Source organism: Meles meles, chromosome X, assembly GCF_922984935.1.
Source record: "Meles meles chromosome X, mMelMel3.1 paternal haplotype, whole genome shotgun sequence".
Classification (NCBI taxonomy): domain Eukaryota; kingdom Metazoa; phylum Chordata; class Mammalia; order Carnivora; family Mustelidae; genus Meles; species Meles meles.
The window spans coordinates 51,295,854-51,313,642 of record NC_060087.1 but is presented as its reverse complement, the minus strand read 5'-3'; the positions used below and the strand labels follow the sequence as shown (position 1 = coordinate 51,313,642).

The window sequence follows — 17,789 nt, the reverse complement described above, 5'->3', positions numbered from 1 at the left end:
TTTCAGTAGTTTTTTTTTTAAGAAAACCAACCCAAAAATGACCAAGAAGCTTATCTGTCTCTGAATGGAAATGACCTACCAATAAATGAGCCTACCAGTAAAGTATATGCTGAGAGTCATTTCCATCAATGAGTGAACCACCCCCCCCCCCACTCTTTCACATGCTTTACTTTATGACCTAGAGCCCTCGGCCTTTTTATAGCCTGCCTTTAATTAGTATTAAATCCCTGATCTTTGACTCATTCAGCTCTCTTCTTGATTAAACCTTCCAAGAAGAAAGAAGACTATTGTCCAATTTCCTTTAGCTTTATGCCTAATTCTCATTAGACCCACTTTCTACTTTCACTTGGCTCCATTATCTGGTTTCCTTGGAGCTGACTTCCAGGCCTAGTTGTATAAGGCCACAGGTATGGGTCAGTTGGTTTTCTTTATGCTAAGCTCAGGGCCAGTCCCTGTGTTCATGTTTAAGTTGATGGTGTTTCTTTAGCAAATAATGGTCATGTGCTTCAGTTTCCAGAGCCTTGGACAAATTTCAGATTTGAATCCAAATGTGGTAACACTGGACTCTCCCTTTGTATGAGAATACCACCATTGGTACCTCTGCCTGCCATGCTGTGTTGGCATGTAAAGGACCTCACAAATGAGGACTCTGCTCCCTCCTCCCTGAGTCTGTTTATTAGCTGGGGGACAGTGGGCATACTCATTAGAAATGAAATTTTTCAGGTGACCAAATGTTATTTTAGAAGACTTAATACAGACCATTGCTAGAATGGAGTCCCAAGTTTTCTAAGGATACGGTTTCTTGTGAGAGCTAATAGGACACTGAAGAACTTCCACTGAAGTTAGGATATTTTAAAAATAAAAATGGACAATACTTATGGCACCTAAAATGAAAAGCCCTTAAAGGAGGTCTTCTAGTCAGACTTCCTCATTTCATGGGTACAAAGACTGAGGCCCAAAAGGCAAGTCTGTGTGGCAAAGCAGGGACACAAAGTATGGACAGTGGTCTGGAAACCTAGCTTTGTAAAGATCCCTCCAGGTAATTATCATACCCAAAATATTTTATGAGCCATTGCACTAGCCTTTCTGGAAGGCCTCTTCCAGTTCTGCCAGCCCATGATGTCATGAACCTAAATTACCTGCACAGTTATACTGTGTTAATGGACCATAAGTGATCATTATTGTACCTGAATCTCAGAGGAGGAACCTTCTGAGCAACAATTTTAAATCCAGGATATTCAAAGAGTGGTTCTCAAATGTTTTTGTATTACAGTTCATCTGTCACATACTTCTGAGTATCTAATTTATGGAATCTAGCAGTAGGCTCTAAAAATCATACTTGTAGAATGACAATAGTAATAGGTAAATTATATATTATACAGTTGCTTTTAAGAGCCCCAGAAAGACCATTTTCAAAGCACAGCCCAAAACTATGTGAGTTTCTTAAGCCAAAACAACCTAGGACATTACTGAGTTTAGTGGGAGTCAATAAGATATGATATCTACTTGGGATTTAATATCCCTGTGGTCCTTCATCTTGTTATCTGAATCCCTGCCTCAAGGTCTTCTTGTCCTCTGGGTCCCTGGTCCCCTCTCTTTCTACCCCCAAAGCTCTAGAGTGCTAAGAGAGTGGCTCAGGCACTGGCAGGATACATAAATACATGTCCTCCTTCAGGGTGACCTGTCAGACCCAGCACTATGCCTTAGGCCTTGGGGCATCTCTTTTGGCAGGTTTCAAGAAGCTGTATTAAGATGACTACTCCTGTGATGCACATCAGAGTAGCTTGGATTTGAAGTCAATTAGAGGCTGCTGCCAGTTTGAAGACTTAGTCAGATAGGTGTTTGGACAAGTAGGTCTGAAATGCCAGCAGTCAGATTGGCCTCTATGGGAGATTAGATGGATGGAGAGTAATAAACTGCTTTTGCTTACCGAAGAGTGATGTGTCTCTACCCTGCCTTCCAAACTTTCTTATGCTGACACGAAGGAGGGCTATTTCAGAAGGAGTTTAGCTGGCATGTCTGGAACAAGACATTCTTGGTTCAGTAGATCTTATCGAGGGACTGGATCCAGACCTCATCTGAAGGATTAGGGGCTTTAAGAAAGATTTAGGTGAGACCACATCTATTCACTTCTCTCACTCACTCGTAAAGCTAGTGGGGCAGGTTAAAAACAGCAACCTTCCCCCTCTAACCATTGTAAGAAAGGCAGTCAGCTAAAAATGACAAAGGTTAAATGACATTATGGCACAGTGACCATAATGAATCCATGGCTGAGTAGCAGTACGTGGGGTCTGAGTTAATAGGCATTCTCATTCCAGTGTTGTCCAGTGGAACTCTCTACAATAATGTAAATGATTTATATCTGTGCTAAACCATGTAGTAACCACTGGCCATAATGACTACTGAGTACTGAGAAATGTAGCTGGTTCAATTGGAGTACAAAATTTTTAACTATATTTAATTTTAAGTGAATGTGGCTAGTGGCTACTATATTGGACAGTGTAACTTTATGATTTACCTTCTCCAAAGTGGTGTAAATCATTTTCCTGGTGTCCTAAAATCAGAGAGTGGAGTGGGCCAGGGAGATAGTAAATGGGCCCAAAGAATAGGGACACTTATGTTAGCAACTTTTACTCTGCACCTACCCCTTCTATCATCACCCTACTCTGCTTCCAAATGGTAGGCTCAGATAACCTTGCCGGGGAGAAACCTTGATAGTCATACAGAGCTCAATATATTGCCCATAGGCTGGAGCAAATAACTGTGAAAAGATAAAATATAACAAGAATAAATGTTAGAATAGCTAAAATTAACAAGACAGGAAACAACAAATGTTTGTGAGGATGTGGAGAAAGGGGAACCCTCTTAAACTATTGATGGGAACACAAGCTGGTACAACCACTCTGGAAAATAGTGTGGAGGTGCCTCCAGATGTTAAAAATAGGACTAACCTATGACCCATCAATTGTACTACTGGGTACTTACCCCAAAGGTATAGATATAATGAAAAAAGGGGGTACCTGCACCCCAATGTTCATAGCAGCAATGTCCACAATAGCCAAACTGTAGAAGGAGCCTAGATGTCCTTCAATGGATGAATGGATAAAGAAGTTGTGGTTCAGGGGTACCTGGGTGGCTTAGTCAGTTAAACATCTTCCTTCTTCCCTGATCCCAGGGTCCTGGGATTGAGCCCTATGTTGGGCTCTCTGCTCAGTGGGAGCCTGCTTCTCCCTCTCTCTGCTATTCTCCCTGCCTCTACTCTCTGTCAAATAAATAAATAAAATCTTAAAAAAAAGTTGTGGTGCATATATACAATGGACTATTACTCAACCATCAGAAAGGATGAATACCTACAATTTACATCAACATGGATGAAATAAGTCAGAGAAAGACAATTATCATATGGTTTCATGGATGTGGGGAATATATGGAATAGTACAGAGGATCATAGGGGAAGGGAAGAAAAACTGAATGGGAAGAAATCAGAGAGGGAGAAAAACCATGAGAGACTCTTGACTCTGGGAAACAAACTGAGGGTTACAGAAAGAGAGGTGGGTAGGGGGTGGGGTAACTGGGTGATGGGCATTAAGGAGGACACATGATGCGATGAGCGCTGGGTGTTATATACAACTAATGAATCATTGAACATTACATCAAAGACTAATGACATACTATATATTGACTAATTGATTTTTTTTTTTAAGAACAAATGTGCGGTTTTGCAGTTTGGTCTAAGAAATCAAGACAGAGACAAAGTTCAAGGACAGGCTTAGAGAGATGCAGCTTCTAGCCAGGCTATTTTAAAAATATGTTTATTTTAGAGAGCAGGAAAGCGGGGAGAAGGGCAGAGGGAGAAGCTGACTCCCCACTAAACAGGGAACCTAATGTGGGGCTTGATCCCAAGACCCTGGGATCATGACCTAAGCCAAATGCAGACACGTAGCCCATCAAGCCACCTACGTGCCCCTAGACAGCGTAATTTAAAGAGATTTAGGAAGCATTAGTCAACCATGAGTTCAATATAAGTCAGCAGTTGGGTCCAGAAGAAAAACTGTTAATCACTAACATTTATTAAGGCTCAGAATAGCCAGACTATGGAAAGAACCTAGATGTCCATCAACAGATGAATGGATCAGAATAAATAAGACTTTAAGAAAGGTTTTTTTTTTTAACAAAGTTGTCTTGAGACAGAATAAATTGGTTAGGATGTACAGGGAGCATCACACCACTGGAGGTGATAAAATTTAGTAGCACTTGAAGACTATGATCTGGCAGGTATTCATAGAACACAGGAGACCATCTAAGAGGAAGTGCTACATGGTGTCTGACCTGGCAGTTAGAACTGCCTTCTCTGTGCCTCTTATTATTCAACCACCCCACACTTCAATGTATTAGGAAAGAAAAAGACAATTGCTGTGTATGTCTTTTTCCTCCTTTCTTTTTTCTAATTAGTGCTGGGACAGTGAGCAGGTTAATGACCACAAAGCATGCTTAGCTTTTCTAAGGAAAGATTAGATAAGACTGAATCATAATTCATCCTCTTGCCCTCTCTGTCTATTATAACTTCACCAAATGGCTGTGATCTCACTTTCAATCTGCTTTTCATAGGGGCAATTTGATTGGAAGTCAGATCAGACAAGCAGAGAAAACTGGGCAGGACAATATAAACTTTAACAAGTAGGCCATCCAAAGTCCCAGGAAACTGATCCTAAAGTTGCACCTCTGGGAGTAGAGGTTTTGAGAGGTAACCCATGTGGTGTCTATTCTAGAGAAATGTTTCATTTGTACTAATAATACTGCTAACATTTACTATAGGCCATGAGTAAAACAGTTTATGTGGATGATTAAACCCTCAACAAACCCTCCTATAGTTCTCCCATTTCACATATGAATAAACTGAGTCATTGAGAGAGTCAGTGAGGCTTGCCAAAGACCACTACTCAGTGACAAAACTGGGATCTGAGCCCAAAGAGTATAGATCCAGAGTCTTTTCTTAGCCACTGTGCTACATCCTATCTGTATATTGTACTGGAGGAAAAGAGTAAATATTATTTCACAGTGATTTTGGATAGAGTTCTCTAGAAATACACAGGGTTCCCTTCTTGATCCTTGGCTGATTATATCAGACTGGATACAAAAATAGAGCTATAAGAAAGATAAGGGTCTATTTTCCTTTTATGTAAAAAAAAAAAAAAAAGTCTGCAGGTCGGCAGTCCATGACTGCTGTGGGAGGTCAGTGGTCATCAAAAACTTGGGCTCCTTCCAACTTTCTGTTATCTCTCCCTAGGAATAGGGACTATTTCTTATGGTCCAAGATAACTGCTGGAACTTCAACCATCACATCTACATTCCAAGCATCAAAATTGAGTAAGGGCTAAAGAAGCATATGCTATCTTCCTTAAAGGAGGTTTCTGAAAATCTCTGCCCAGAATTTCTATTTGCATATCACTTGACTCATCACATAATTACCCATTATTGTAAAGAGATAGGAAATGTAATATTTTAATCAATGTGGCATGGGTTCCATCTGAAAATCAGGGCTCTGTTACTAAGTAGGAAGAGAAGAATAGATGTTAGGGTTGGCACCAAACACATTGGTTCTCTAACACATTGATACATCCAACTTGTACTTTTGTGTCTTCACAGTGACTACAGGTATGTGGCAGCTGCTCTGGCTGTCATGAGAAACGTGACTCAGCAGATCAATGAGCGCAAGCGGCGTTTGGAGAATATTGACAAGATTGCCCAGTGGCAGGCATCTGTCCTAGACTGGGAGGTAGGATCCTCATGAACAGGGGCACTGGGGAGTCTGAATAGCTTAGCTAGAACATCACATCTTAGCCAAAGATGGATGAAAAGGAATTAAATTTAAAGAGCAGCAGAAAGGATTTAGATTAGAGCCAAGGCAAAACTTTCTACTAATGAGAGGTGTTGTATAATTGAGTAGCTTTCTAAGAAGGTTGGAAAAATCTTTGAAGCAACACTTCATTAAGAAAAGAAAGGTTCATCTCTTTGGGTGTTGCCAGGAAAAAAAAAATGGATCGACTCAATAGGCTTTTAAGCTCCTTTCCAGTCCTGGAGTTTTATCACCTCCAGGTGAACACTTGAATAAGAAGTAGTATGTACTAATTCACTCCCGGACACAGAATATGAAGTTGGTTCTCTCTCTGATGCAGGCCAACCAACATACATCTTTTTTCCATTGGTGAGATTACCTTTCCCTGACACATTTACTAGGTCTACCCAAGCTTGCACCCTTGAGGCCGAGGTCATCATTCCTGCTGAATTGGCAGACCAAATTCTGTTTTGTTTTGTTTTTTTATCATTTGCTTATAAAAATAATTCCCGGCAGCCTCCTATTTCATTGGAAACAGCCACAACTTCTCTGAACTCAGAAAGTCTTCAGTGAATGAGGTCACTAAAGCCTTATTTCCTAGAAACTCACTTGCAAAAGCTATATACAACCGAACAAATAAACTGAGATTTTGCTTCTGTTCATGCCACTGCTCTGTTGAGGTTCTTTGTGTTTCTATTCAATAGAAACAGAGCTGTAGAATTATAAGGCCTCAAAGGTAAGTGTGTTGAGTGCACCATTTAGTGTTTATCTCTTGTGCCCACCAAGAGAACCAGGGGTCATGGCATTTTACATTTATCTCTCAGATGCAGATTGTGAAATCTGACAGTCTGTAGGCTCACATAACCATGATGGGAAAGGCTGGTCATACTACCAGGAAGAGGGCAGAGCAAACTTAAGCTTCATAGTCACAGTGTAGAAGTTGAACCAGTTCCCTTTTCCACTTGCCTCAATTCTGGTATCATTTCCTGTGATTGAGAGGTAGTATCTCCCTAACATTTCATGCAGTAGCACATTCTAAGAAGATTAAGCATCAGCCTTGCAAACAGCTATTTTACTTAAGTCCAGAAAAAAAAATCATCTTTCATTTATTCTGTTACCTCTGATCCTTCTTAATATAGATGGCTGTTAAAGACCACAGTTCTGAGCATTTGGCGTATTTTTTAGTCTTCTTTAAAGGATAATGTTGCCATAAGAGTAGAAAACAAGGTGATTGTTTGAGATGAAGAGAATGGAATGAACCTATATAAAGAGACTCTTGCTCTTAAGAGGAAACCAACACTGGCCCAGACTTATTAGGGAATCATGGTTCTCCTTCCCTTGTGTCTGACTTACTTTGGCTAGTTGCCTGATCAAAAGCAAAAAGCTAGACTAAATGACCTCTAACAAGCCCATCAACTCCAAGGGACTCTGAAATTGTGTCTGGTTATCAGGCCTCTTTTTCTCTCCTCCTGCAGGGTTCTCTGTAAAAAGAGGTCCCTAGAAGCAGTTGTTTTCATATTCCCTGGCACATTTTCCCTCTTCCTATGCCTACGAGATCTATTTCCTCCATATGCTCTGAGCATCCAGTAATTGAAGGTAGAGCCACGGAAGACCAGCAATAGCTTGAAATTCCTTGGCCTATCCAGGGAGCCTTACTAATACCAAACCCAAAAACACTGAACTATGATTTAAAGACTCAGCATCTAAGAAAGAATTCCATATTTTTTTCTAGAAGTAGGGGATGGGAAAGAAAATGGTAATTTTGAGCCAGGATCGACGGGAGAACAGTTACTCTCTGCCTCCATTGTTAGCATATGTATAACCCTGACACCCTGCTACTTGGTGAAGTCCTTCTTCATCTAATTTGGTAGGAAGAAAAATTCCTTATGGTTCCTTTTTCAGACTCTAGGTTCACTGTGGAATGTCCTAGCTCTAAAGGAAACTTTTCTCCATCTAATCCTGATGGGTACATTTGAGAGAGGAGGCCTAAAGTGTCTTATGTTTGTCATATCTAGACTTCAAGGCTTCTAGAATGTCAATCACCAGGGCTTTTAGGGACTACTCTTCCCATCAACAATTCTGTCCAGGGACGTGCACGCATGTGCATGCACACATACACACACACACACACACACACACACACACACACACGTTGTAATGATGGTGAAAGTCTGAGAAGCCTATTCTTGACCAAGACCACAAAGCTAAAATTTTAGTCTGTTCTGCAGTTTCTCTCTGTGGTATTCTTTTCATTGCGGCCTACATACTCTTTTTTTTTATTTGTTTATTTTCAGCGTAACACTGTTCATTGTTTTTGCACCACACCCAGTGCTCCATGCAATATGTGCCCTCCCTATTACCCACCACCTGGTTCTTCAACCTCCCACACCCTCACCCCTTCAAAACCCTCTGGTTGTTTTTCAGAGTCCATAGTCTCTCATGGTTCATCTCCCCTTCCAGTTTCCTTCAACTCCCTCTCCTCTCCATCTCCCCATGTCCTCCGTGTTCTTTGTTATGCTCCACAAATAAGTGAGACCATATGATACTTGACTCTCTCTGCTTGACTTATTTCGCTCAGCATAATCTCTTCCAGTCCTGTCCATGTTGCTACAAAAGTTGGGTATTCATCCTTTCTGATGGAGGCATAATACTCCATTGTGTATATGGACCACATCTTCCTTATTCATTCATCCATTGAAGGGCATCTTGGTTCTTTCCACAGTTTGGCGACCGTAGCCATTGCTGCAATAAACATTGGGGTACAGATGGCTCTTCTTTTCACTCCATCTGTATCTTTGGGGTAAATACCCAGCAGTACAATTGCAGGGTCATAGGGAAGCTCTATTCTTAATTTCTTGAGGAATCTCCACACTGTTCTCCAAAGTGGCTGCACTAACTTGCATTCCCACCAACAGTGTAAGAGGGTTCCCCTTTCTCCACATCCTCTCCAACACACGTTGTTTCCTGTCTTGCTAATTTTGGCCATTCTAACTGGTGTGAGGTGGTATCTCAATGTGGTTTTAATTTGAATCTCCCTGATGGCTAGTGATGATGAACATTTTTTCATGTGTCTGATAGCCATTTGTATGTCTTCATTGGAGAAGTGTCTGTTCATATATTCTGCCCATTTTTTGATATGATTATCTGTTTTGTGTGTGTTGAGTTTGAGGAGTTCTTTATAGATCCTGGATATCAACCTTTTGTCTGTACTGTCATTTGGCTGCCTACATACTCTTTTCAACCTTCTGCTTCCCATACCCCAGTTGCTTTCCTTTGTGATACTGCAGGGACTTGTTTTTGCAGTAAAGGTCCATATCTAAGCAAGCAGTAAGAATTCCTTGAGGGGAAATATCCAAACCCTAGTATGGCTAAAGGTTAGTGAGTACTGGAGAACCACCCCGACAAGGCAATAAGACATATCCACTCCATGGCTTGCTAGCTATTGACATAAGTAGCCAAACCTTACTGGTTCCCTGGTAGAGGTTTTTTGTATGTTCTACTTGTCCAAGCAGTTGCACAAGCAAAGAAAGGTCCCACCAGCTTGGTGAGGGCTGCTGTGGACAAGCCTTGCAAAACAAGAAAATGATTTCTTTCCTTCCCCCAGAAGTTTGAACAAACAGGGTGGCTGTCAAAGCATCCACATATTTCAGCTTTATTTGTCAAACTAAAAAGAAGAGTCATGGAAGAGATCTTCAGGGCTTAATCTACTTTGAAGAGTAATTGGGAAAGATTATTGAGGGTTGGCAGCATACAGGCAATTGGTACCTACTCAGTAAATCAGAATATCTGAATAGAGAGTAGGAGGCCTTGTTTTATATCCAGACCTGAACCTGCTTCAACTTATTCCATAAATATTCAGGATTTTTTTTTCAGCTCTAGTTATCAACCCTCCTCCCTGCCCCCCCGCCCATGAGGACTAGAGTTCATGAAGTACCCTCTGCTCTGTCCCACCGCCCAGGGCTCCTAAAAAATAAATGGATCAGTAAAAGTATCACCCATACATCAGAGTAATAATCCATACCTTAGAGCAGCTTGAGAAAGCAACAGGGAGAAGAATCTGTTCTCATAGACTATAGTTTTAGGGGAATTTACATTTCTAATTTCTCTGATGCTGATGGTTGAGCTATCACATTGCTGCCATTCACACTCACTAGATCCACTTGAAAGTAAATGAAAAGGAACATATCCCTGGCAGCTTCCTTTTAATCTCCACCCCACCAAAGATTTTTACCATGAGCTCAAATTTATACCTCATGTTTTAGAATTTGACTGTATATGATTGTAGTGACACCACTCCCCTAACAACCTGCTTGTGAAATACCCAAAAACCTGTTCCAGTTTACCATTGGATAATTCAATCCAAAACGTTGGAGGAAACACAGACACCCAATATCATAGAAACAGAAAAACGTCTATTTAAAAAGCTAAGTTAGTTTGATGAGGCATACTTCTGGGACCAGGAGATCAAGTGTAAAGCTGGTTGGGTTTGTTATTTTCCTGCTATCCTGTGAATAGGCAACATTGAAAATGAACTATATGAAAAGTAGGGTATTTCCCTTGTCCTTCTTACCCTAGATCTGTTCAGGCTGCAGCCTCACATCAGAATAATCGGCCTATAACTAGAATGAGATGTTAGACATTGGGCTATTGAGATGAATGAGTGGCCTTGGTTTTCCACTGGGGCAAATATGTTCCAGGCAGAAGGAACAGTGTATGCAAATTCCTGGAGGAATGGAAGAAAACAGCATATACATAGGGGAGGTGACAATGGGAAGGGATTGTACTTTTGGGGGCAAGGCAAGGTAAATATATGGTGCAAGTGGGGTGGAGAAATCTGAACTCTGAGAGGGCCATTTCCCTTGTATGATCTGATTTTTGCTCTCAAACAGCCATGTGAAGTGAAACAAGCAGGAACTGTTGTATTATCCATTATTCAATTGAGAAAATAGATTGAGAGTGTTTAAGCTACTCCCCAAGGGTACAGAGTGAGTTGGTGACAACACTGGGCCCAGAACCCAAGTCTTCGGAGATTCTCACCTCATAAATCTTCCAAGGTAGCTAGTTGTTCCACTAAGGATTATCATTATACTGTTCTTTGGTGGCTTTGGAGGGAGTCTGGCCTGGATTCTGGATTCTTTGGGCAGCTTACTTCCAATTTCTCTGATCTTGGTTTTGGGGGTAATAAAAATACATTCCTCATTGGGTTCTTGTGAGTATTAATGGGAATATGTGACATAGCATATAGAATGCACAATGATAATCAAGAGAACTTACAGTGTGAAGTGTACTTTCCTAAGCACTTTACATGTTTTAACTTACATAATCTACACAACAGCCAAATGAGATTGGTACTGTTATTACTCTCATTTTAAAAATGAAAATCAGTGTAGGGAATGCATTTTGAAGATGAGGAAATGTAGTGCAGCTCACTGTCATCCTCCCTAGACACAATTTGACCCTTTCCAGGGTTTAGATTGTCTGCAATTGGCAGGACTTGGCTATAGCCAGCACCAGTGTGGGGTTGTCAGTGGTCTGCTGATCTCTTCCTTCAGAGCAGCTGGCCAGCCCAGAAACAAGATGGCCCTCCCTCTCCCTCTAGATTCACAGTCTTTGCAGAATCAAGTTCCACTTGAAGTTCACTCAGTAATATACTTTACATGCCTTTTATAGTCTTTTGATTATCTTTTTTGTAGAAATAAAAATTGACCTTAGAATTTAAAAAAAAATGAAGATGAGGAAACTGGCACACAGAAAGGTGACATCAATCAGCTTGGTGAGCATAAGGGTGTTTTCTTTCTTCCTCTCTTCTCCTCTCCTCTCTTTCTTTCTCTCTCTCTTCCTTCCCTTCCCCTTCCCTTTACTTACTCTTCCCTTCCTTACCCTTTCCACTTCCCTTCCCTTCCCTTCCCTTCTCTTCCCTTTCCTTTCCCCTTCCCTTCCTGTCCCTTTCCCTTCACCTTCCTTTCCCTCCCCTTCCCCTTCCCCTTTTCCTTCCCTTTCCCTTTTCTCCTTTCCGTTCCTTTCCTTTCCTTTCCTGGCTGGTACAGTGGCTGTAACTTTGAAAGTCAACCTGAAAAAAAAAAAGTCATCTTGACCAACTTTGTTTGGGCTTAGCCTGTTTTTATGGCTTTCTTTCATTTTATATATATCCAAAATGGACTGTAGCACATCTTCCTGGCCTGTCTCAGGGTGGGACGTGGCAGACAGGTACCACTCTCAGCTTCCCATACATGTAACAGGAAAGCCCCGCACAAATCCCTCACCCTGAGAACTTCTTCTCCCAGAAGTTCTGTGTTAGTATGTGGGTCCTTTGAGGATGAATGTTTACTCAAGTTCCAAGGAACCCCTGAAATGGAATCTGGAGTCACAGTATCTGTGAGCTTTCTTTTTGAGGTTATATTATTACAAAATATTTCCACTGAGCTGCCCTTTTCCTTCTCATCACTTAGACTGAAAAAAGTAGTATGCTAAAGAATACCATTTCCAGCTACCCCTCTCTTTGGCCCACTGCCCTGTCTAGGCTGTCCTAATTATTTACAGAGGTAATGTAGGGATCTCCATCTCTAACCTTGACTTGAAAATTTGGGGTGTAAGGATGAGATCTTAACTTTGGAGTATCAGGGCTAAGACCTTAGAGATCATCCTCATGTACCACATTTAACATCTGGAAAAACTGAGACCGAGAGACAGGAAGGGACTGACTGGTCTAGAGACAGCCTAATGTAGTGGCAAGAAGGAGTATACTTTCTGGAGCCACAGAATTGGGGTTGGGTCATGGATATCTAGCTAATGAGCTGGGTGATCTTAGCTGATCACCTGACATTTCTTGGACTGTAAAATGAGAGTAAGACCACCTCCCAGGCTTCTTGTACACCTCAGAAGAAATAGAGCGAAAGTATGTAGTAAAAGTCTGATGCATATAGGTGTTAATATATATTTTTAGAGAGGGGGAGGCGGGTCAAAGGGAGCAGGAGAGAGAATCTCAAGCAGGATCCACACCTAGCATGGAGCTCGACCTGGGGCTCAGTCTCACAGCCCTGAAATCATGACCTGAACCAAAATCAAGAGTCAGAGCCTCAACTGACTGAGCCACCCAGGTACCCCGTAGATGCTAATATTAATTCTCCTGCATCCTGAACCACTGATTTTTATCCCTATCTTTATATAGGTCCTGGAACACACCCTGTGCCCAGGGCTTTGGTGTAGTTTGCCTCATGTTCCATGAGTTCTGTGTACAACCTGCATTGGTTTCCTCCACTGACTGTAAACTTCTTGAGAAGAGGTGCCAAATCTGTCTTGGCATCTGATATATATCCCATGTACCTCTGACCTAGCAGAGTTACTGTGAAAAAGGGGCCTTGGAATCTCTGTAAAATTGAAGAACTGAATTAGCTAGAAGTCAGATGTGTTGGTACTTTTTTTTTTTTTTTTCCTGTCTGACTATACAGCAAGAAGGGGAAGTAGTTTCAGGCTATGAATAATGTGGTTGTGAAGTTTCCTATTTCCTATTCCTATTTAATCAATGTATTTTAATAAATTGACAGAAGAAAAAAAATTTAAGAGACTGAATGTATTCTCTCTTTCACTTTCTATCATTGTCTCCTTGCCCTCCCTTGTCCCCTTTTTTACTCATTTGGAAAACAGAGAGACTTCCATTATTTCCTTAGGGTTACTCTTCAGATATAAGAAAGAAACTAAAAGAATAGATCTGGGATGAAGGACTGATGCAGAAAGTGAAATTAATAGAGAAAAAGACAAGGAAATTGAGAGAGAGAGAAAGAGAGAAACCTCATGGAACCAGAATGAACCTTGGTGCCTATTGGGCTAGAGAGCAACTGGCATAGAAGGAATATAACAGTCCTGAGAGGTAAGGCTCATTTGGCCCAAGGGTAAACAAGATTATGGGTCTTTGCCACTCATGGAACCTTTTAAGGATTCCCAGGAGTTCTCTCTATCCCTCTTTCCCCACTAGGCCTTTTCTGTACCCCTCTTGCCCCAGTCTATGCCTAGTTTTCAGTGCTTCAAGGCAGGTGACAGGTTCATCCCTTCTGCCTGGCTGCCTCTCACTATCACATGTTCTTCCCAGGGTGAGGACATCCTAGACAGGAGCTCGGAACTGATCTACACTGGGGAAATGGCCTGGATCTACCAGCCCTATGGCCGGAACCAGCAGCGGGTCTTCTTCCTGTTTGACCACCAGATGGTCCTCTGCAAGAAGGTAACCCCAAACCCTTCTTTCTTGAGGGAGATGGAATATGGGCATCTCAGGAGCATCAGACCCTCCTTCTCCATTATCCCCAGCTCCCAGTGAAGTGGTCATTGTAGTAGGTGGGAAAAGATGCCAGTGGCTTCTAATTTTGTGACTCCTTCTTTAACTTTTGCTATTTTTCCCTCTTTGTCAATTTTCTTTAAAAAAAATCTAGAATAAGACTCTTTGTTCTCTTTCTTCTTGTCTTCTGTGATGGCTGTCTCTGCTCCACTGCATTTATCTTATTGCCCTGTTACTGTAATTATGCATGTGTTTTGTTATTTTCTTCCAGAGATGATTATATTGGAAATTATTTTGCTGCTTTGGGGAATTTTTCCTTTTCTTCTCCTTTTTTCCCCCAGAGGAGGGCTGGAGATCCCCTTTCCTTTCTCCTCAGTCACCCATTAATATTCCACAGCTCTGAAGTTGTCCCAAACAGTTTTTTCTCTGTATATGTTGTTTTTAATTATACCCTCCTGGACATACTCTGTTGTCCTCTGTTTCATAACTACTAGTTATTTATGTTAGTTCCATTGTATTTTAGGAGGGTCAGGCACTGAATAGAGTATAAAAATGCTGGAAAGAGGACTTCTTCTGTTCAAGGAACTTTCTGCATTGGGTCATTTCTTCTTGTACTGAAGGTCCAGACTTGGAGGATGATTAGGGACTCAGAAATGTAACAATAGCAAGAAAGGTTAGGGATAGAGCAGAAAAGAGATGCAGATTTGAAATCAGAATATCTGGGCCCTAGGCTCTACTGTCTCTAACCTTGGGCCAGTTTTTTTTTTTAACTTTATGTTCATATTTTCCTCAGCACCAAATCAGGCTGATGATAGAGTTCATCTCAGGATGCGTTGAGGAGGACCACCTAAGGTAGTGGGAAGCAGTGAAGTATAGTGTTAAGAGCATGGGTTCTAGGGCCAGCCAGAAGGGTATCAACTTTTCCCATGAGCTGTGTCTTCTCTGTGCCTCACATTTGCAGAATGGAAATCGTAATGGTATCTATAGAGAAGTTTTAAGGGTTAAATGAAACAATATAGTTGCAGTGCCTAGCACATAGTATTTAGTAAATTTTAGCTATTGATATTTTTAAATTACTGTATATTTGGCGTTACTATTCATTCATTCAGCAAATCTCTTTTGAGAGACAGTATATGCAATAGTTGAACAAGCACAGATTTTTGAGCCAGGTAGTCTGGACTCAAAGTCCAGATCTACCATTTAGTAGGTTTTGTTCCTGAGTAAGCTTCTTAGCTGTTCTCTCTATAGTACCTCATAAAATGGGGTTATAACAGTATCTAACTTATAGTATTGTTGTGAAGATTATCTGTTAATAAGTGCAAAGCATTTAGCTGCTGAGGGATGAATGCATGAAGAAAATGTGATGCATGCATACATATACACACACACACATACACACACAAAACCACACATACACACACACATTGTGGAATATTATTTAGAGGAGTGCCTGTCATTTGTGGCAACACCGATGAACCTGGAGGACATTATGCTAAGTAAAATAAGACAGAGAAAGGCAAATTCCTTATGATCTCACTTTATATGGAATCTAAAGCAGTTGAAATCATAAAGGCAGAGTGGTCATTACCAGGGACTGGTGGGGATTTGGGAAATTGAGAGTTACTGGTCAAAAGATGAAAACTTTTCATTATGCAAGATGAATAGATTTTGGTGAGCTAGTGTACAATACAGTGCCTATAGCTAACAATACTATCTTGTGTACTTGAAACTTGCTGAGAAAGTACATCTTAAGTGTTCTCATCACAAAAAAGTAACCATGTGAGATATATATGTTAATTAGCTTGATTGTAGTGATCATTTCACAATGTATACATATAACAAAACATCACATTTTATACCTTAAATATATATAATCTTTGTCAATTATACCTCAATAAAGCTAGGGAAATGCAAAGCATTTGGAATAGTGTCTAGCATATGATATATGCTAAGTGTTAACTGTTACCATGTTGTTGCTGTTATTATTCTGTTATTAAGAATGTACTCTAGATGCTGGAATGAAATAATGAGAAAAATAATTCCAGTCCCATCCCTGTGTGCCTTCCTCTGGAGAGAAAACCCAGGGTGGTCAAGGCTAGGGGTGGGCAGTAACTAGGGTGCCTCTCTAAAAAGACCTTACTGACAAGCAAGTGAGACAGACCGCAGTCCCTAAGAGTTGCATTCCCCTGATTGCAGCATCTGTCATTTATACAAAATGTTTGCAGTGTCTTACTAAACCCCATGAATACCCAGTGAAGTCAAATTCAATTATCTCCCAACTGTTTAAGTTATATAATGTCAGGAATTGGAGTAGGCTCCTTGCTGGATCCATGGCTAGGCTTGGTGCTTGTCTGCAGACTGTCAGGGACCTTCTGGAGAAGCACTGGCACCCTTGATATCCTCCAGCTTGGATGAATGTAAGGGAAAAAGAGGAAGGTTGGCATGCTATGAGGCAGGGAACTTGCGATGACCTAAATAGCATCTGTGGTGAACACCTGTTCACCATGTGCCTATGAAAGCACTCAGACCACCATTAACATGTGGCATTTGGACAGCCTGGTCCCAATGAGACCTTAGACAACCAGGACTCCAGAGGGCTTTTTCCCCTTGCCATGTCCAGAAGCTGAGCAGAGAAACTTCTGAGGATTTGTCAGCTGCTTTTCCCTGGGAAGCCCCTGAGTGAGGCAAGAGCAAGGAGGGTATACTAATTCAGCACAACTTAATGAGCAGACTACAAGCTGTGTAATGGAACTAATGTAACTCAGGAGTATGGTGGCTGAATTTGAGTTGTATAAGAGTCTTCATTATCAGTGCTAGCATTCAGAAAAGGGAAACTGCAACAACTTGAGCTAGAGATGCCTTTAGGGAAGACTTGAGGAGGAATAATGTGTAAAATTGACCTGAAGGCTGGAATTGGATTGGAATAAGAGGTATTGTTGGGGCAGGTAGGACACATTACTGTGAGCCTAAGTATAGATCTGCGACCACCCCCACCCTGAAAGGGTATATGGAATTTCCAAGGACATAGAGGTAGCTATGTAAAGTTTAAAATATTCAGTTACTTTTGCTTTGATTTATTTTTGTCACAATATTTAATTTATTTTGAAAGTTTAAATGGACCAAAGAAGAAAGTGAGATTTTTAGGTTCATCAAAAGAGTTTTGAAGGCTTACAAAAACAATTAGTCTGGGTGTGCCTGGATGGCTCAGTTGTAAAGCATCTCCCTTCAGCTCAGGTCATGATCCCAGGGTCCTGGGATCAAGCCCAGTATTGGACTCCCTGCTTGGTGGGGAGCCTACTTCTCCCTCTCCTACTCCCCCTGCTTGTGTTCTCTCTGTGTCAACTCAATCAATCAATCTTTAAAAAAACAAAAACAAAAGCAAAATTTTTCTGGGACCAAGAAAGCTTGGCACCATATTTATTAGACAAAGCAGGCCTCATGACCTGGAAATTGCATGTTTAGATTTGAGCTTTACAAAATTTTTATTAATTTTATTTTTTTATTTGTTTATTTACAGCATAACAGTGTTCATTATTTTTGCATCACACCCAGTGCTCCATGCAGTACGTGCCCTCCCTATTACCCACCACCTGGTTCCTCAACCTCCCACCCCCCCGCCCCTTCAAAACCCTCTGGTTGTTTTTCAGAGTCCATAGTCTCTCATGGTTCATCTCCCCTTCCAGT

The 17,789-nt window shown here is 41.1% G+C and overlaps 1 protein-coding gene across 12 annotated transcripts in view; it reads left to right on the top strand.

Moving 5' to 3' along the window:
• Window positions 1-17,789, top strand: part of ARHGEF9 (Cdc42 guanine nucleotide exchange factor 9) — a 240,285-nt gene that overhangs the window by 166,525 nt on the left and 55,971 nt on the right. For all 12 annotated transcript variants that reach the window (XM_045995752.1, XM_045995760.1, XM_045995751.1 and 9 more), the window contains 2 exons: window positions 5,647-5,776; window positions 13,923-14,054. In XM_045995752.1, coding sequence (XP_045851708.1) covers window positions 5,647-5,776; window positions 13,923-14,054 — 262 coding nt within the window. The remainder of the gene's footprint in view (window positions 1-5,646; window positions 5,777-13,922; window positions 14,055-17,789) is intronic.